General features: G+C 44.4%; 1 protein-coding gene across 1 annotated transcript; it reads right to left on the bottom strand.

Annotated features, from left to right (window-relative positions):
- Positions 1-817: 817 nt before the first annotated feature.
- Positions 818-20,918, bottom strand: FKBP4 (FKBP prolyl isomerase 4). The gene is made up of 10 exons (XM_083399087.1): positions 20,448-20,918; positions 12,308-12,452; positions 10,971-11,113; positions 10,017-10,137; positions 9,131-9,287; positions 8,820-8,910; positions 5,932-6,015; positions 3,230-3,415; positions 2,173-2,412; positions 818-1,480 (listed from the first exon to the last, which is right to left on the bottom strand). The coding sequence occupies exons 1-10, from the start codon at positions 20,553-20,555 to the stop codon at positions 1,388-1,390; spliced, it is 1,368 nt and encodes a 455-aa protein (XP_083255213.1). The 5' UTR covers positions 20,556-20,918; the 3' UTR covers positions 818-1,387.
- Positions 20,919-21,736: the final 818 nt, after the last annotated feature.

Genomic DNA, 21,736 nt, shown 5'->3' with positions numbered 1-21,736 from the left:
CCCTCTTCCTCCTGGTGGCACTTGAATTCCCATCTGCTGCTTCTCCCGTGCATGCTAAATGCTTGGGTTCAATAAATGTTAAGATTTAATTTGAGCTTATTGTGTTAAAACAGGATGGCAGACCCGTTTGCCTGAAAATGTGTGCTAGACTCATATTAGGTCAGACCTAATACACATGGAGAACAAGTGAGACATAATATTCTTCAGATGTTGCTCCTACCTTGGGCAAAGATGAAAGAGGAGCTAGTATAAATCAACATACTCCAATTTAACCCAGGGGAGATTCTCCCGCACACTGCCATCCCATTTTCCCCACTCAAAATCGAATGGACCCCAATATTTCATTGATTCTGCAGTACATTATGCATACCACCATACACTCCAGTATTGTGCCTCCCTCACAGCCCCATTACACAGCTGCATAAGTGTAATGATTTTTAAAACATTTTTTAAGGGATGACCAGTATAATTATGTAGGGTGGGGTTGGCAACACAGGTTTCCTTCCTCAGTTCGTTTTTTGTTTTTAAATACTATTGCCACAGGGACTGGTGGAGTTCCTAGCCTGGTTTGCAGCCATTGCCCAGCAAATGCCTCCACAGGGCACTGTATCGCAATTTACCATTCTTTCCAAGGACACTGGGGGTGGGCGTTGGTTGCTCCTGATGCGCAAGGATTGCATCTTTCCATTCATGGCTAGTATGCAGGTGTTGCTCTCTGGCTGGTGTGTTTCAGCACTGTTTTTATGGATGCTGTGTGAACGCCTCGTGGTAGTTTAATTCAAAGTTTCACAGAACATGGCATCTACTCAACACTTCCTTCTTTTCTTTTGGTACTTTATTGCTCAAGCTTTGGACCTCACAGTCTTAATCTTCAGCAATGTGCAAAAGGGGAGGCATTACAAGAAAGGTGACAACACTTGCCCATGGGAGAAGGATGCTTGTGTTGACAGAGGAAATAAGACAGGATGAGGCTATAGTAGAAGGGACATAGTGGTTTTGTTTGTTCATAAGTCTCCCATACAATTACCTTATTGTGGGTAAGATGATTACTTAAAAAAAAGGCCAAAGAAACAGAGTGGGATTTGGGATTAGATTAAAGTGGAACCCAAGAGAGATGTCAGTGAAAAAACAAAATGGAACTAAGGAGGAAATGATCCTGATAGAATTCCCAAGATCAAGAGCAACCAAGTCAGAATGCATGATTGAATAAATAACGTCCCTAAGATTACTCCAGGTCTGCTCTGCCACTCACATTTCCTATGCAGACAGACATAAAGCAGCACCATAGCCCCAGCCCCTGCCTCTTATTCAATCAGATAGAAAAATAAAGGTCTAGTTCACTGGAAATTCTTCAGTTTTACAAAACTAACAGAACTGCATTTCAGCTTCAAGCTTCTACATCATCTGCTTTTTCTTCAACTCCATTCTGTTTGTCATCTTTCATTTCTGTCTCTTCTCTGCAGACTGCATCAGCTTCCACCTACGGAAAAGATATGGCAGAGGAAAATACGGTAAGAAGGAATCTCACCTCTTAAGTTGCTTGAGTGTTATTAAAGCAGGGTTCCCCAGTTTTTGATACAGTAATCTTCTAAACCAAAGGAATATAATCCAAATTGAAGAGTTATGAAACAACTAACAGAGGGCTTAAATCAGGAGCTGTCAACCTTCTGAGGCCTGAGAGCACATTTTAATTTTTGAGCAAGTGCTGCAAGTACCATCTCCTATGATCACTTCCCCCCTCCCCTGGATCAGCTCCCCAACCCAAAAGGAGAAAGTGGGTCACACACTTCACTCTTTCAAGGGATCTGGATAGAAGTTGGATCCAGTAGATATTCAGCACAAAGAGCTGAAAGATGGAACGGGAAAGAGTGTCCCTCTTCCAAATTCTTCCTGTAGCTGAAGGTACTTTTTCAAGAGAGGAAAAAATAACCACCCTCATCTCATGACCACCCAGGGAGCTGGGGACTTAAGAGGGTTTAAAAGTAAGGAATGGCTTGGGAGCACCTAAATATGTTCCAAGAGGAATGTATTTTAGGAAAACTGCTGAAACACTGACAATCCATAGAGAAAAATGAAATTGCCCTCTTATAGTATACAAGCTTGGGTGAAGACAAGACTATTTTGTTTACTGGTGAAAACGTAGGTGTGATTCTGCAGAGCACTCCTGCTTACCTTTGCTTCCTTGCCTGCAAGTCTTTGAAACATGTTGGCATACATCTTTTTTTCTCTCTCATGCTGCTCACGGATCTTTTGCTGACAAATTATTAGCTGCGCTTTGGCTGCTTTGTTGCTTGGGTAGAGCTGCAGCACCTTCTGGAAATCTGCTCTGGCTAGTTCATAGTCATTGACAGCCAACTCAGCCTCCCCACGGCGGAAAAGGCCTTTCTCGTTGCTGCTGTCTAGCTCCAGAGCCTGGCAGGCAGGTGAGGCAAGGTAAAGAAAAAATATTAGGAAAAATATCCAAACATCATCATGAGAACATACAGCTAGACATCTCTGGTGCGTTTGAAGCATGCACTTAAAGTAAATGTAGTGTTTCAACACAAAATGAAGTATAATGTACTTGTTATTGTCAGGGAACTGCCATCAGTGTCCGAGGGAGAGAGCAAGCTCCAAAGGGATCCCAGAGAGCGTCCCGGGGGTGGGAGAGGCAGCCCGTCTTCTGGGGAAGAGAATCAACGTAGCTCCAGTGGAGAAGGGGGGCAGATGGGGGAAGCGGCGAGGCGGTCCCATGACTCCTTGCCGGGGACCAGCGGGGAGAGTAGGGGTCCTCCGCTGCCTACGCCCTCCTTGCGCAGAAGGCTTCCGCGCAGGGAGAGTAGGCGGAGACTTGGCGTCAAAGAGCTTCTTTGCTGGAAGAAGTTTAAGAAACGCCCACTGACGGATTCTGCCAGCGATTGAGACAGTCACGGGCGAGTGGCTGCCCGGACAGGAAAGGTTCACTAAGGTAACCCAGCCAGAGGTTGGGACAAGCTTACGCACGAGAAACCCCTAGAACCATAACAGTTATAACCTAGGCTCTCAAAATGTGGTGAAAACCTCCAGTAAGAGACCTAAAATGTCTTAAAGGTTTATGTGTGGCAGATACAGCTCAGCAGCCTTAGAGAGGGAGGGGAATGAGATACAGCAGCAGCCTCATTTATCCAAAGAAGGAGGGAGGGAGGGAGCAGCAACAAAGAGAAAAGAGGAAGCCATGTGTGCATTCCTGGGTATCTAAAGTGCTGCCTACCTTGTTGCAGTTCTCCAAGGCCTGGGAATACTCCTTCAGCTTCAGATGGCACATGGCCAGGTTCAGATGGGCAGCGAGTCTCAAGCTCTCAGCCTTTGCTTCCTCTGCATCTGAGAGTCCTGTTTCATGTTCCAGCCATGACACTATCTTCTTGTATTGTGATGCTGCCCGTTTGTATTTTCCCTCCTGGAATGCAATCGGTATGGCATCAGACTCAAATGGATTAGAGGGCCATATTCCCAACCCAGCAGGTCCCCAGCAGGCAGGCTGAAATAATGCCGCCATTATGTTCAACTGAAGCTAGAATAGGGCAAAAATTCTAATGTAGCTTTAGTTGCAGGTAGCCGTGCATGGTTAGTTGGGCAGAACGTGAATTCTACCTCAACTATGATTGTGGAAAGGAAGCATTAACCAGGTGTCTCAGGAAAGCTAGACTATCACGCTCATCATCTCTGACAACTGGCTCTGCCGACTTGGGCTGACAGAGGTTGGAATCCAACATCTAGAGGGACATGTTTTTCCCCAATCCCTGCTATAATGAGTAGGTCAGCTCAACATATTGCATATCTATCTCTTGTTGCACCCACCTCTTCCCTAGCACTCATGGCAATTATGATATATTCCTTGACTCCTTAGTTTCTCCTTGCATAATGGACAGAGTGGCATTTAACGCTTATCCACCTTACAGTGTAGATCAGGGTAGATAAAAGGAACATTAGGATTTACCAGTAGATCTCTAGATGATTTGCAGTAAGTCAGCAAGGATTTCTGACTCCCAATTGCTTAACACTTGGTTGCATTGACCAACTAAAAAAGTAATTGCCACAAAAGCACAGTAGTTTATGTTCCTGAACTGTTCAGCCTCGTTGGCAATGTTCGGGACCTTAAATGACACACTTCTGGCACAGGAAAACCAAAGTGAATAGGCCCCTGACACACAGCACAGGGGTGTAAGGGAAAGCGCTATCATTGCTCTCCAAAACATCTTTGCAACAATGAATTAAAACATTGTTTTTTAAAAAGCAAAACAGGTGGGATAGTATTGTTTAGTAGTGGCTCCCCTACTGGGATGGCTTCTGTCAGTACATGCATCTTTTACATTATTGTTGGCTAGCTGTGAGTTTGCCAGGAGTGCCAATGCTTAGACCAATTCCCACACTGTTTCAGACTGACCTGAAGCCAGTAGGAATTTACAGGCTATAAGAAGAGAATTCAAGGGAATCTCTCTCATACTGCTTTGTGGGATCTCCCACCTTTATGCCCGACTCTGAATAAGATCACAAGCACCCTCTAGATTCACCTAGGGTGATTCAATATGGTTTCATGGGGTCAGAGAAGATGAGGAAACAGAACGCTCATGGCCCATTAAAGGGGCTCCCTGTTCTGATCCTGGTCCTCTGCCACCTTATAAAAATGAAGGTGATGGCCACTTGGGCTGCCGTACCATCTGGCTGGATGCCCCCCTAGGACAACTAACTGTATCACTCCTAGTATCATGGGAAAATCTTTGCTACCCATGTCAAATGAGGGACTTGTATGTACCGTATTTTTCGCTCTATAAGACGCACCAGACCACAAGACGCACCTAGTTTTTGGAGGAGGAAAACAAGGAAAAAAATATTCTGAATCTCAGAAGCCAGAACAGCAAGAGGGATTGCTGCGCAGTGAAAGCAGCAATCCCTCTTACTGTTCTGGCTTCTAGGATAGCTGCGCAGCCTGCATTCTCTCCATAAGACGCACACACATTTCCCCTTACTTTTTAGGAGGGAAAATGTGAGTCTTATAGAGCAAAAAATACGGTATTTAGTGTGGCCTCTAGTTAAAAAGACAGCGGAGGGAGTATATGGCCTATAAGGCCACAAAAGCCTCTTGGATGCTAGAAGGCAAGAATTAGCTGAGTGGGAGAGGACCATTCCTTGACTCTTAATATCAAACATTTTAAGCCCTGCCTTCTGTTGTAGGGGCACAGGACTTAACCAGCCTTCCCTCAATGGAGTACAAATGTTGACAGCTTTATTCCTTTCGAAGTTGTAGTATTTATATTCTATGCTATCATCTCAGCCTACCCAACAAGTGCCAGAAATTACACTGCCGTAGGCAGGGCTGCCTTAAGCATATGTGGTGCCAGGGTGCAAAGATCTGTCCGGCGCTCAGTGCCAGGCGCGCAGGAGGGTGGAGCTGGCCGGCCACCTCAGCGTCTCGCTGGCTCGGTCGTCCCCAAAGTTGCGGCACAGGGCCACCCGGAGCAGAAGAGCCTGCTGCGGCACGCCGACCGACGGGCCGGCTCTTCCCCAGACTCAACTCTCAGGCCCCGGACTCTTGGCCTAGTGCCCCTGAGAGCCCGGCACCCCACACCCCTAGCGCCTATGGGTAAGACAGCCCTGGCCGTGGGCAGAGTACAATATAGATTAATAAAGTTTGAAAACTTTGTTGTACATCACACTCAGGTAGATTTTGGGGCATTAGAACGAGCTAGTGAAACTATGGGCCTCACTTTTATGACTATGGTACCTATAAGCAAGTTTCAGCACTGGAAACAGTTTCCTTCCACTCCAGCATACAGTGCTTTTAGTCATCAATAATCCAAATTCCAATCATACACCCATACCACAATTTCAGAGGAATGCAAATCCAAAGATATGGCACACTCAACATTACTTCAGTATCTGCCAGGGGTGTTTGAAATCCCCTATTACACTCACTTTGAAATACTGAGTGCCCTTTTCCTTTGCAATGGACCCTTGTTCCAGCTTTTCATTGGTGTTCATCTCCCACGACTCCTTAGCCTGTCCAGACAAAAAAGAAACCAATCAACGGGGTGCTTTTTTGAAGACAAGGCGTCTATGGAAGAATGGCATGTAACTGTATAGAAGCGTAAAGTGGAGAGACACCAGGCAAGCAGATACACATGTCAGTTTACTGCCTCTACTGCTGGCCATAAACCACACACTGACGGTGTGGAACAAGAAAATGGAAGCAGAAAGCAAGGGTAACCTAGTCACCACATTCAGGGCTGGTTAAATGTAAGTCAGAGGAATAATACATCTCTTGAGCTATGTCTGTACGTCTCATATGCCGATGCTGCACACAGCAGAAATTTAGCATTTAGTGCCTTGCTGTCCCTTCCTTTGTACCCTTTATATTTGGGTCTTCTTCCTATATCCCAAAACATCAGATTGTGCTATGCTGTTTTTATAGCTTCTAGATCTCTCTGCAACATGGTTCCCTGTCACAGCCAAAGCGCAACAAAGCATCTTTCCACTGGTCTTCTCTCAATTATGTCCAATGGAAAAAATAGAAATTGGGGGCATTGGGTTTTTATGAACTATTTTCTTTTAAAATACTGAGTAAAATAGTTTCTAAAGACAAGGTTTCAAAATTTTGTTTTACCCGCCCTTTATGTCCTCCAAATGATTTCTAATAATTATGTAAGACAGTTTGCAGTACTAGGCCATTGCAATGCCTATACAACTCTCATATCTCTCATCTCTTTCATATTACTCCATCTTCTGCAGCATGTGAAAGAAAAGGTTTGGAAACATACAACCAAACGACAAAGCAAGTTAATACTGTATGTGAAAAAGCAGAGATGCTTGTTTCAGTACGTGTGAACCATCAGTTCTGTGAAATCCATGGAGATAAAATTGAAAGCCCAAATCAGAAACTACTGATTTGAAATGTGAGATGATAATATTTCAAGGATATATTATTTATTACTTAACAGCTGAATTGCATCCATGTTTACTCAGAAGTCCTACTGAGTTCAATAGCACTTGCTCCAAGGTATACAGTGGTGCCCCGCAAGACGAATGCCTCGCAAGACAGAAAACCCGCAAGACGAAAGGGTTTTCCGTCTGCAGAGGTGCTTCGCAGGACGAATTTCCCTATGGGCTTGCTTTGCAAGACGAAAAATGATGAAAAAATTTGAATTTTTTTTTTTTTTGCTCCAAAACCCCTTATTTTGAATTGCTAAGCTGCTAATAGCATTTTAGCAGCAAAACCGCTAATCCCCCACCCCTTAAAAAGCCGTTTTTAGCCCTTAAATTGCCAATAGCGCTAATAGCGCTACTCCGTCAATGGGCTTGCTTCGCAAGACGAAAAAACCGCAAGACGAAAAGACCCACGGAACGGATTCTTTTCGTCTTGCGAGGCACCACTGTACAACTACGCGACTGCAGCCTAAATTTGACAACTGCTATATCATACAATTTAATTTTATGTGTGATAGATAAGGCAGTTGTAGAAGTCCTTTCCCAGGGAGTTCTACCAAACTCCCTTTCTTCCAGTTTTTAGACGAATGCTGAAATGTGACTCTTGCCTTTCGTACAGCAGAATACATTCCAGCCACACAATAGCCCCTCCCCCCCAACACACCCTTCCATTCTCCAATGCAGGCAAGCAAGAGGCATGATCACAGTTTAATGACATACTTCACTGTGGTGAAAACAGTTAAGAGGATGCATAACAGGGTTCATGTTGGTGTGACCTGGGGAGAGCAGACATGGCTCTGGCTTGAAAAGTGATGCGTCTCATTTACTCACTGGCCTCCTACTAAGGTACATTCCCTGTGCTGTTGGGCTGGCGAGGTAAGTGTGGGAGAAACTTGGTTTATGAAGACCAAGGAAAGGGGTTTGTGAGGGTCCTGGCTTTGGTGTGTGGGAACTGGTTCAGCAGCCTCCTGCCTGCTAGGTTCAACAGACCTCTGCTCCAGTTCCTCAGACATTAACCCTAACACTTCTGATTCGTTTATCCTGGTCACTGAGTCATGACACCACCATTCCACTATGAGACTCAGACTGGCAGGGAACCAGCCGTATCAGCTGGAAATTCCTCCAGAACATTCAGGTATCAATCTGAAAGGAAGACAGGATTAAGAGCAACCCTGATTTATTAATTTTTTAAAGAAAACTTTATACATTCATTAAGTATAATTGCTGTTGGCATCCATCTGTCTCGAAAGACATCGGAGTGTGCCTCTGGGGGTGAAATCAAGCCAGTGTTCAAAACTAACTGGGTGCCAGTTGCATTTTGCAACCCAAGAGCTCCCCCTTTGCAACCAAGTGGAAATTTCCTGTCCCAGAGTTTACAACTGAAATCTCACACTGTGGGAGAGAGTGAGGAAAACGTTCCTGACTGACTACAAAAGCTGAAAAGCCGTCACCAGCTATTGAGCTTCTGGCCTTCGCTTTCAATGCTGCTCTCCATGAAGCCTTTTGATGTGCTGTGGCTTTCCATTGTGGAACGATGTGCATAGCTGGCGGTATCAAAAACACCCCCCCCAAACAGGATGAGGCCATTCCCACCCTTCACCAGGGATTCCAAAGGTTGTAGCAGCGGATTTTTAAAACCATCCCCACCCCAACCTGCTCCAGATATATTACAACAAAAAACAATAGTAATTTCACATGGAACAAACAAGTTTAAATCAATAAAAATAATAAAAGTTGGGAAAGTATATTGTAGCTTCATTTTATGCAAGTTATTGTAATACATTTCTATTTCTTTGGCCACACACATCCTATCATGGATGGATAAATGTGAACGCTTTTTCTATCTCCTTTTCATTAGAAGAAACCCCTCCTTTGCTTACCTTTTCAAAACTTTTAAGTTTGATTTCATACTGTAGCTCTGCATCTGGAGGGATCTGAAATTTTGGTTTCCCAGCACTTCCAAAACCATAGCTGTGAAAGAAATGAGACGCTTCTAAGATCCAGGTCTGCTTGTTTTTCCTCCTTCGAAAGGCATCACATCACCCACCTCTAAATAAGCGACCTCATAAGACTGCCTACAGATATACCCAATCCCCAAAGCTGAGTCTATTTGCAGTGGCAACAATAGGGTGTGCCTCACGCACCCAAGAAAGTGGTGTTTCAGGACTGCTTCAAAGCAAGGCGTATATACCTGGGCTTGAGATACACCACGGACTCTTCCAACTTATCCATTTTCTGAAGTGCTTTGTCCACGCCAGGAGGAAGGTCATAGTTTTCTCCCTCTCCTACTTCAAACCGCAGCTCCCGTTTGTCAAACAGTCTGTCTCCATGCCGACCTTCCACCTCAACTGAAACAAAAAATGGCATGTTTAGACGGGATTACTGGGATTATATATATTATCCTCTCTCAGCAGTTTAAAGCACTATATCAATACTAAGCATGATTATCTAGCATGGTATGTGAGGAGACAGGGGTATAGTTACTTAATACAGCCAAACCATGCCTTTTAGGATGGCTTGCAACACAGTCAATAAAAAGTAAAGGTACACTAAAATTCCAGATTATTAAAGCAGTTAACAATAGAACATTCAAAATAGTAAAAGCCGAACAATTATAAAAACTCAGCCCCATAAAATTACCCCAACATGGACAGGAACAAAAATGTCTCTCCATATACAATTTCTGTAATCCCTAACCATCAGCTATGCTAGCTGGGACTGATGGTAGTTGGGGGGACGGGACCTTTGGAGGGTCACATGTTCCCCATTCTGCCAAAGCCAACAAAGAAAGGTCTTTTCCTGGGAACAGTCTTCCAATGCAGGGTCACCATAGAAAAGGCCTCATCTCTGGTGCCTGTTAGCTGAGACCAGGAGAGCAGGACTTCAAATACTAATTTTAACATAATGCCATTTTCTTTTCTTTTTTTGAAGGAAGTTCTTTGATAACGGAACAAAAAACTTCTGGTTTAAGGAGTTAATGCACTTAGAAACTTATTCACGCTCCCAAATGCATAAAAAGTGTCTGTTATGGGACCTGCGCCAACATCCCCATCCATCATCTTTTTACTGCTACTTACTCTCTACCATAGCTCCCTCGTTGGGTTTGGAGTAGCCTTCTCCCTTCTTACGAATTCTTCGGATAATTCCACCATCTTCATCATCTGTGAGGTCTTTACCCTTGAACTCAAACAGCTCTATCTAGAGGAATGAACAAAATAATGCAAATTCAGATTTAGCCCAGGGTGAAATTCTGAAGGGTTGACTTTATCACAGAAAAGTATGAGGAAAAGTAGAATTATCTGAAGAGGCATTATTATTATTGATTTAAGTAATCCTCCTTTAAAACCAAGGTGGAGAATTGCAACAGATACCGTAATTTGAACAGGTATGATACCAAATGAAGTTAAAATAAAAATGAACAAGGAAAAAAACCAATGAATTCTTGAAAAGCCAATCCACTGACCAGAACTATGAAAGGAGTATTCAACTAATACAATATTGGAATGGGTACCTAGGAGAATGCCTCTTCCCACTTGAGTCCCTTTCCATTACCACATGCTAAGACCATCAATTCTGCTTCACATGCAGGTGCAGGAAGGCAAAAGGCAGCGCCCTCAAATTGAACTCTCTTTTCAGCAGCTTCTCTTGCAGTTTGTATGGCTGACTAAACCATTTTTACTGGAAAGACATTTTGAAGACTCTAAGATTCTCTGTTTTAATTACATTGAGATATTTTACTCTATCACTTGGTCAACTTTTCTGTTTTATTTCTGAATTTTGTTTTATACTTACAGCAGTAAACCTGAATGAATAAATCTGTTATTCCATGTCTTACAACAAAGGTCTGGGCCTGTACTCTTCAAATATTGTTCTGTTTTCGCCAACCAAGTTCCATATCTACAGGGACTCATTGATTCTGCTGCCTTTGGCACCAGCTGTTCAGCTTTTAGCCTTGGCAAACATGTACAGCTGCTGGGGACAGCAGTTGTCCTGCTACTGCTACAGATGAAAGAATAGCCTCTCTGACTTACCTCAAAAATCAGTGTGGCATTGGGAGGTATCTTAGGGGGGCTGCCAGCAGAACCATAGGCATATTCTGGTTTGCAAGTTATTTGACAAAGTTCCCCCAGTTTCATAGTTCCCACAGTGATGTCCCAAGCTTTGATGACTTCACCTAAAAAGAAGAATTTGGCCACATTACTAAAAAGCAAGCACCTGTAAGAAGCTGCTGTCATCAGTAGTCATTTATTCACATTCTCTCTGCTAGCAAAACGCAAAGACATTGCAGGGATAAGCCCCAAGTCACAAACTCCAACTGAACTAAAGAACCAGGATACCTCTTTGACACTTATCTATCCATATTAGGAATGTTGAAGAAGAAAAAGTGAAGAGGAAGTTCACGGATTATGACTAAAAGTACCGGAATACTTTAAAACAGGGTTTCCCAAATTTGGAAATCCAGCCGTTTTTGGAAAGCTGATCCCTGGTCATTGTTTCTGCTAGCTAGGGATGATGGGAGTTGTAGTCCAAAAACAGAAGGAGACCCAAGTTTGGGAAACTCTGCTTTAAGAGTTTAATTGTGGCAAGTACCTTAAAACAACAGAAATTGTAAGCTCAGTTCTGCTGTCACAGTAATGGAGACTAGAACAGAATAAGGACTTCAGAACCGCCTTCTCTCTGGAAACAGGACTTTCTCCCAAAGATCTCTAGAGGTATGGCTGATACCTCCTTTCTCCATCAATGGAACCTCGGCCATGGCAGCAGGGTGGAATAGGTACTTAACTCTGTCCCAGAAAGCTATTTTTCCTGCTCCAAATAACCACCCTCCATTCAAGATGATTTTACCTCTGCAGAGATCCAGACATGTATTTGAGGCATTAAACATAAAAAATGGAACTCTGCTCAGGGGAAATAGTTGGATTCACCTCAAGAACCTCATCGCTTCTGTGCTCAAAACTGTCTCTGGCCAAAGCTTTTTGTACATATTATATTTCATTACACTTATATTTGTGCAAACTGTAGTTGTGCCTAACAATTTATACTCACCGCATTAGCTTGATACATTTCTATTTAACAGAGCAACAAGTGAAAATAGCCTGTGTGGCATTACCGACAAACAACAATGGTGAAAGCGAACCTGCATATGCTCTTGTGGCTTCTATTCAACTGTATTTATGAAACCACATAACAATTAAATTCTGTTCCCATAATGAGAAGACAATTCTATACAAAAGTGTAGGACAACGAACATTTTACACTGCAAGTTAAGAAGAGGATCATCATTTAATATGGAATATGAAATGCATCACTTTTTAAAAATGCGATTGAAGAGATCATGTTATTGTGTACAAGGCATAGAACACACTACCTTTGCCGAAGTCAAATGAGAACTTGTCCTTTCTGTCCCGGCTTGAGTCAAACTTTGTGCCATCTAGAAGCCACCCACTATAGTGAACAGTCACTTTATCACCAATCATGGGTGATTCGGTCCCTGTCCCTTCTTTCTTGATAATCTGTAGCGGGGGAAACAAAACAATATTTATATGAACTACTAGGAAGCCGCGCTACCCTAAGAAGTAAACCAAGTTTGTTAAGAAAGATTTTACAGATTGCTGTGGCAATGCCATCTGATACTAGTTTTACCACTTACAATATTTTATTCATTCAACAAGTGTTAAAGGGTTGTACTTCACTGTTCTTGAATGTAATCAACACTGCAAAATTCCATTTCCTGCTGTTAAAGATTTAAGGCATCTTGACTGCAGCTAACGGCACCTCTAAGTTACTAGGCTTCAGTTCACAAACCCTCACTATAAAATGAGATTTTGTGATCAGATCTTCTGCATGAGAAAATTGTGATGATAAATTCATAAAACCATATTAAAGAAACTAGCAACGCTCCCTTCTCTACTTAGATCATTCCACTGTCAGAGCTTCAGCTCAGTTTTATAGTGATGTTTAGTCCACCTTTGAACTATTCAGGAATTACAAATGTTTTTGGAACAGCACAGCTGTTAAATGGACATCTGTCCAAGTAGAGCCCTCTAGCATGACTCTTCAGCTATGACTGCTTTATACAGAGTCAGTGTAGTCAAACTAAGAACTGGATCTCATGTAAATGGGAGAAAAGTACAATGTTTGTGCCTTGTACATTTTTTTTCCTAGGGGTGGTGGTATCATAATTTAATTTCTGCAAAACTTTACAAAGTAGGCTAAACTACAGGTAAGATTAACTACCACAAGTGAGCTTCAAGGCTGCGTAGGGAGCCATGGCTGTTCTGGGATGTGAGTTGAAGATTTCCACAAACAAACAAACTCTACAGCAGCTGATCCCCTCCCCTTGCAAACTTAAGGAACTCATGATTACTATTACACAGGTTCATCAGCTCCAAAAAAAGTTATTCTTCACTGACTTATCTCCAGACTGACAGATGCGCACAAAAAGAAGGAATGCATGTACAAAAGGCACACTCTGTCATCACCAGCTTCAACAATAAAGACATGCAAGCAGCCAGAACTGCTGGATTTTTACAGTGTGCTCCTTAAATTTAGTATTTATCAATTAGAATGAACACAGAATAAGTTCTTTTTTAAAAATCAATTTTTATTGAACATTTTCCACATAAGATACAATAAAAATCACACTAATTTAAACAAGAAAAAGATGGGGGTGGGGAGATGAGCAAAGGAAGAGGAAAATGAACTTACAAAGTCCTCTATAAAAATTCAGTCTTAACCCTTATTCCACACACAGAAAAGTGAGCCCTCCCAGCTCTCACCTGGGAGCCTCCCCCTCTTCCCCCAGCCTCTCACTCTGGGAGATCCTCTTTGCCTTGCCCCTCACGGAGGGCCCTTCATCTTGGGATAGGGAACTTCAAATTACAGAACAAAACGTAAGTATAACAAGGAGGAGGAAAAAGAAAAAGGAACCACAAGAAAGATATAAAAGAGGCTGAAAAGAAATAGGGAGGGCTTCCAATTCCCTGTCTTCCAATTATACTAAGCATACTAAGTTCTGTTTCCACAATCCACGTTAATAAAAGCAGAACTCTTACCCTCTTCTGTTTTTGTGCTCACATTCATTAACACAGGTAAAAGTTTGGGAAACAGCAGGTGCCATTCACTCTGGTATCTACAAATGTAGTACTTTCTGGGAAGTTTTAAGGTATTCAGACTCACTCAACCAACTGCTCTTTAAATATCTGTTTTATGGCGAAGAAAATATAGTAAGGAATAAATAACCCACAGAGAATGCACTTGATTGCTTGAAGGGTTTGTTTGTTTATAAAATATTTGTATGCCACTGTATCATGATTGACATAGATATCAATCAAAGGGCTTTATAAATCAATACAAGAACCTTGAACCTGACTCAGTTGCAGATAGGCAGCCAGGGCAGCTCTTTTAACAATGGTGTCACATGTTGCCAACCAGCAGCTCCCAGCAGTCATCTGACCACCACGTTCTGCACCAGCTGGAGCTTCCAAACCAGACCCCAGGGCAGCCCCACATAAGAGCACATTTATATCCAGCCAGGGGGACGCGGGTGGCGCTGTGGTCCAAACCACTGAGCCTCTTGGGCTTGCCAATCAGAAGGTCGGCAGTTTGAATCCCTGCGACGGGGTGAGCTCCCGTTGCTTGGTCCCAGCTCCTGCCAACCTAGCAGTTCGAAAGCACGTCAAAGTGCAAGTACAGTGGTACCTCGGGTTACAGAAGCTTCAGGTTACAGACTCCGCTAACCCAGAAACAGTACCTCGGGTTAAGAATTTTGCTTCAGGATGAGAACAGAAATCGCGCGGCGGTGGCAGCAGCGGGAGGCCCCATTAGCTAAAGTGGTACCTCAGGTTAAGAACAGTTTCAGGTTAAGAATGGACCTCCAGAACGAATTAAATTCTTAACCTGTAGATAAATAGGTACCGCTCCGGCGGGAAGATAAAACAGTGTTTCTGTGCGCTGCTCTGGTTTTGCCAGAAGCGGCTTAGTCATTCTGGCCACATGACCCAGAAAAACTGCCTGTGGACCAACGTTGGCTCCCTCGGCCAGTAAAGCAAGATGAGCGCCGCAACCCCAGAGTCGTTTGCGACTGGACTTAACTGTCAGGGGTCCCTTTACCTTTTATAGCCAGCCAAAGCATGGGCAACAATGGCCAGGCTATTCACGTCCAGGAATGGCGCTAGCTGTCAAACCAGATGAGGCCAGTCAAAGGCCTTCCTAGCCACAGAGGACACCTGGGCCTCTGTTGACAAAGATGCATCCAGGAGCATCCTTCAGAGGGAGTGCAACCCCATCCAGAACTTACCAATCTCCCAAAATGGGAACCACCCATCAAAAAGGGCCACTGGCTTCTGGGAGAGAGGCATAGGGGTTTGGAAATTGTTCCACTAGCTCCAACTGACAGAAGATAATCACATGGTGATTGCTAATAGTCAAATGGCCTGGCTCTTAAATCAATCTGGAGATAAGGCTGGTCTCAAGACACTTGGATCAAAGCCATTTTTCTGCTGTCTACGCCCCGCAGTTTGCATAAAAGTTATAATGAGCTAGCAAGTCGAGGAGAATGCCCAAACACCGCATAATCACCTTATAAAAAAGAAAAGAACTGCACCCTCTCTTTTTAAAACCCTTCAAAATATGTTAGGGACAGGAAACTGTAATGGGAGACCAGCCCCCTCCATCTGCTGGGGAAAATCTATAATTTGAAACTCTGAGTACCACCGTCTGTTGTGGAAAAAAACAATAAAGATCACAATGGACAGTAGGAAAGGAATTCCTATATCCTTATATAGGAGGGATATATGGAATATATCAGGGACACGGGTGGCGCTGTGGGTAAAACCTTAGCACCTAGGACTTGCCGATCAGAAGGTCGGCGGTTCAAATCCCCGCGATGGGGTGAGCTCCCGTCTTTCGGTCCCTGCTCCTGCCAACCTAGCAGTTTGTAAGCACAAAGTGCAAGTAGATAAATAGGTACCGCTCCGGCGGGAAGGTAAACGGCGTTTCCGTGCCCTGCTCTGGTTCGCCAGAAGCGGCTTAGTCATGCTAGCCACATGACCCGGAAGCTGTCTGCGGACAAACGCCGGCTCCCTCGGCCAATAAAGCGAGATGAGCGCCGCAACCCCAGAGTCGGTCTCGACTGGACCTAATGGTCAGGGTCCCTTTACTTTACTATGGAATATATCAGAATATATTCCTATATTCTGATATCCTTTTTTTTGTTGTTCCCTGCCACTAAACAACTTGAGAAACTGAAAGAGGAAAAAAGACCTTGGTTCTTAAACGCCTTGGCATTCAAACACCTTGGTTCCCAAATGCCGAAAACCCAGAAGTAATTGTTCTGGTTTTCAAATGCTTTTCAGAAGCCGAATGCCCAATGCGGCTGTCGGCTATTGTTTCCTGGGCGCCTGCACCAAACAGAAGCTGCGTCTTAGTTTTCGAACATTTCGGAAGTCAAAAGGACTTCCGGAACAGATTAAGTTTGGTGCTTTTGTTTTTGCTTTTTTTTTTTGCGTTTTTGTTTTTGAGGCTTTTTTGGTTAATTTGATTTTGTGACTGTGTGGAACCCAGTTCAGCTACTGATTGATTGATTGTGTGACTGCTGAAATAGATAAAAGCCCCACCCCATCCAAACAATAACTATCATCAGTGCAGGTAAGAAAAAAAATCAAATTAAATTTTTATCATCTACAATACTGCATTATTTATTTTATAGTACATTGTTTATTGCTTTCATTTTATGAATCAATGGTCTCGTTAGATAGTAAAATTCATGTTAAATTGCTCTTTTAGGGGTTGCCTTTAAAAGTCTGGAAGAGATTAATCCGTTTTGCATTACTTTCTATGGGAAAGCGCGCCTTGGTTTTGGAACACTTTGGTTTTGGAACGGGCTTCTGGAACGGATTAAGTTTGATAACCAAGGTACCACTGTACCTCCATACAAGGAGTCTCATTTCAGTCAGGAGGAGAGAGATATTCTAGAAGGAGAAGTTAAGAGGGGTGTGGTGACCCCCTGGGTTTGTTATACTGCCAGAAGTACCTCGCGAGTGTGATTGGTAGAAGGTTGGGAAACTGACAAAAACTGACCTTGTTTAAGAACAAATGCATTTAACACCTATGCCATTACGTTTTAAGAAATTGAAGTAACCTAACTAGAAATAAGTTGAACATTTACTTTCTAGCCTAGAAACCTGTAACACCTAACTGAAGAGTAGTAACTGAAAATAAGCAACTGAAGTTTAAAAGCTGTGCATTTACTACTTTGTTTAGAACCCTGCAGCATCCACGATATTTAGCATAATTATTAAGTTAATCATTTCCTGACACATCATTTGTTCTGCCAACTTTGTTCTGTAAAACAAATCTTTCTTATTTGTTCAACTTCTGCCTGAGTCTCAAAATTTTACCTTAGATAACCCGTGGAGGTTTTTGAGCATGGTGTTACACAGAGAGGTGGGATCTGCTACATTTTGATGGTTATGGGGTCTACGGAGGGGCGTTTGCTGCAATTGGTAGAACCAACAGTGGCAGTGGAACAGACACTACAGTGATACCTCAAGGTTACATATGCTTCAGGTTACAGACTCTGCTAACCCAGAAATAGTGCTTCAGGTTAAGAACTTTGCTTCAGGATGAGAACAGAAATCGTGCTCTGGCGGCGCGGCGGAAGCAGGAGGCCCCATTAGCTAAAGTGGTGCTTCAGGTTAAGAACAGTTTCAGGTTAAGAACGGACCTCCGGAACGAATTAAATACTTAACCCGAGGTACCACTGTATTGGAAAGTGTAGAAGACTGCTTCCATGCTATTTAATTTGAAATAACATCCTTTAATCATTATGTTTTTACAGGAAATTCTGATGACATCAGCAATGTGTTATATCCTGGTGATTCCCATGTTACTTTTCCATCCTTTTTAAAACGTTTTTGGCAATTTTTGTCTTAAAACACAATTGTGGCACCAGCCTACATAATGAAGACTGGTGCTAGAGGCTTTTCAGAGCTATTGTTCCTTAATTAGTAGCTTCTCTCTTGCCCCTTCTTACCTGTTCATGTCTCTGTGATTCCTCAATTGACCTGAGTTGGTCGGTTTTCAGAAAAAAGTGACTTTTAATCAAGGGATAGAGTGACCAAACAGTTATCAATGCTCAGGCAACTTCTGAGCTAAGACTACAGTGGTAACTCTGGTTATGAACTTAATTAGTTCCAGAGGTCCATTCTTAACCTGAAACCGTTCTTAACCTGAGGTACCACTTGAGCTAATGGGGCCTCCCGCTGCCACGTGATTTCTGAAATCATCCTGGGACAAGGATCTTAACCCGAGGTACTACTTCCAGGTTAGCGGAGACTGTAACCCGAAGTGTTTGTAACCCGAGGTATTTGTAACCCGAGGTACCACTGTACTGAAATGCACTGTATGATGGAGCTATCCTTGAAGACAGATCAGAAACTGCAGCTAGTGCAGAAAGTGGCTGTGCAACTCTTCACTGGCTGCCAGTCTGTTTGTGACCCCAGTTCCTGGTGCTGCCCTTTAACACACTAATCTAACACAACTGCAATAAAAAAGGCACAGTCCATATTCCCTAGAAACTGTTGGATGCCTTTCAAGCTCTGGGTTTATTTTGATGTCTGCAGTTTTAAGGGATATAATTTCAGTTTAAGGCACGTGCGTCCTAGTTTATGTCATTCCACAAAAGACTGCAGTGGTTAACTTTTAGTTTCATTTTCAAATTGTGATTCACAAAGGTTCATACTTGTCAGGTGTCATAATATCACTACAATAGGCACACTGATGAAGAAATCAGACCTGGATCTGAACTAGATCAAATCCCAACCTCTGTAAATTTTGGGTGAGTCCACTTCAATTTCTATCTAAAGAACAGTAATATAAACAGGTTCTTACAATAAAGATAATGATATTTCTAGACTGCCCTGCACCTGAAGATCACAGAGCGGCTTACAATAGATTGCAAATACTTTGCATGTTTAATTTGCAAGCCATAATTGGAAACAGAAATACATCAATCGTCCGTCCGAGTTTTGTTTTTTGATTTCTACTAATTTTAAGGAACCTATAAAATATAAGTTTAAATAAAAGCTAAAGCAAAACTCTCCTGCCTGCTCACAAGGGTCTGTATTCTGTACAGCAAAGAAAAGGCTTCTCTGTGGTCTGCACTATTTTATTCTAACACAGAAGCCGATATGTAACCACTGAGAAGAATCAAGCCTCTTCTGCATGATGTGATCTGGTAACTGCCTACCCCTCCGGAAAGTAGTGTTGTAGAAAACTTGTAGTTGGTCATGGCAGGGCCTACCTGTGTGCAACACACAGTTAAGTGGATGTTAAAGAAACATAAGGCACCACCAAGAGAAGCAATTATACCAACCCTCATCAATATGCATTTCGTTCCTTTGCAAGTCGTGTCTTAATTTAGGTGTCACTACCCCCTCATCCATCCATACACACTCAGTGGTCTGAAGTGATCCTGGCATTGCAGGAAAAAATAAACACCAAGCTCCTGTGACCTGTGAGGCTGCTTCCTAGGCGCATTATCTTGCCAAGGCTGCTTACTGAGTTGGTTTTTATCTGTTACACCTCCTTTTCCTGCACTGTGTTTTACTGCATAATGTTTTTGTTTCAGGGTAATACAGTGGTACCTCGCAAGACGAAAAACTCGCAAGATGAAATAGTTTTTCGTTTTTTGAGTTGCTTCGCAAGACGGATTTCCCTATGGGCTTGCTTCGCAAGACGAAAACGTCTTGCGCCTTTTTCTTAAAACCGTCAATGCATTCCTATAGGAAACCGTCAATGCACAGTGGTGCTTTGCAAGACGAAAAAAATCACAAGACGAAAAAACTTGCAGAACGAATTAATTTTGTCTTGCGAGGCACCACTGTACTGTGATTTCAATTTGTTGTAAGCTGCCCCAAGAGATTGATTAGATATCTATCTATCTATCACTTGGGGAATATACATGTAGGGTGAATAAAATCAACAGTATCTCGTAGGGTGGCCATTTAGTGACAGGTAAGAACAGCTATCTTGGCAATACAGAAATTTAGGAAGGGAAGTGACAGCGTAGGACGGGGGAGACGCACATCGTACCCTCATTCTCATGTTGTTAAAAGCGCAGGCCAGGAAAAGTTGCTGGGCATTCTGCACATGCTCAGAGGCACTCTGCTGCTACTCCACAAGTTCTTGAGCCTAAACACTGAAACGGATTTGAAGCCCGAGTCTGACCCTTCCCTCCCGGGAGCAAACTGAACAGCGTCTCCCTCCTCCTCCTCGCGTCTCGAGCACCTTCCAGACCATCTTCTACTACACTCCGGGCGCACCTTCCCGGGAATCCGCTGGGCCTCGTCTCCCGGGATCCCTGCGCGCGGGCGCGTGCTTCCAAGGCCTCTCCCGCTCTCACGTGCGGGGCGGCGGGAGGCGTCGCCATGGCTGTCCTACTCCGCGGGGCTGTTGTCGGGCTTTCCCCGCCGCAGGCCTCGGGGCCGCGAGCTCGGAGCGCTTACCTTGAGGACTCCGCCGTCGCGGGCGGGGGTGACGTCCACGGCCGCCGCTTCTCCCTCCTGAGGCGGCGCGGCGCTCATCGCCTCGGCCTTGCCCTCCTCGGCGGTCATGGCCTCGGCCTCCGCGGCTCCTCCCTGGCGGGCAAGCACGGGCCGCTTCTCTCCCTCGGCGATCCGGCCGGAGCAGCAGCGGGGCTCGCCAGGCGGCGCTTGGCGGCAACAGCGGCGGCGGCGGCGGCGGGGCTCCTCCTCCGTCGAGGCGCTGGGCCTGCTTCCTCTCGGCTCTCCGCTCGGCAGCCGGGCCCGCGCTCACCTCTCGAGCGCCCCCTCGGACGGGCGGGCCGAGCGGAGGAGGCGGAGAAGTTTCCAGAAAGGGAGGCGGCGCCTGAGGGAGCGCAGGCCGCGGCGGCGGGAGAAGCCGCGGCGGGAGGCGGGGAAGTGCCCGCGTCGCCCCCGCGAAGGGCTGCCTGCCTCTCCGCTGCGCGTCTGAGGGGTCTGCCGCAACCTGCTCCTTTATTTATCTCATGATATTTATGCGCCGCTTGAGTGTCCTATCTGAACCATTTGGGGTTGCATCTTAGGGCCCCAAGTCCATGATGGGTCACAGGAGCCGGAGTAATAATAATAATAATAATAATATGTTATTTGTACCCCGCCCATCTGGCTGGGCCTCCCCAGCCACTCTGGGCGGCTTCCATAGAAACCCAAAATACAGTAAAATATCACACGTTAAAAACTTCCCTGAACAGGGCTGCCTTCAGATGTCTTCTGAATGTCAGGTAGTTGTTTATCGCTTTGACATCTGCTGGAAGGGCGTTCCACAGGGCGGGAGCCACCACCGAGAAGGCCCTCTGCCTGGTTCCCTGTAGCTTTGCTTCTCGCAATGAGGGAACCACCAGAAGGCCCTCAGCGCTGGACGTCAGTGTCTGGGCTGAATGATGGGGGTGGAGACGCTTCTTCAGGTATACTGGACCGAGACTATTTAGGGCTTTAAAGTTCAGCACCAACACTTTGAATTGTGCTCGGAAACGTACTGGGAGCCAATGTAGGTCTTTCAAGACCGGTGTTATGTGGTCTCGATGGCCGCCCCCAGTCACCAGTCTAGCTGCCGCATTCTGGATTAGTTGTAGTTTCCGAGTCACCTTCAAAGGCAGCCCCACGCAGAGCGCATTGCAGTAGTCCAAGTGGGAGATAACCAGAGCATGCACCACTCTGGCAAGACAGTCCGCAGGCAGATAGGGTCTCAGCCTACGTACCAGATAGAGCTGGTAAACAGCTGCCCTGGACACAGA

The sequence above is a fragment of the Podarcis tiliguerta genome (assembly GCF_965153285.1).
Source record: "Podarcis tiliguerta genome assembly, chromosome: 9".
In the NCBI taxonomy this organism is placed as follows: Eukaryota; Metazoa; Chordata; class Lepidosauria; order Squamata; family Lacertidae; genus Podarcis; species Podarcis tiliguerta.
This window is presented reverse-complemented; position numbering and strand designations above follow the sequence as displayed.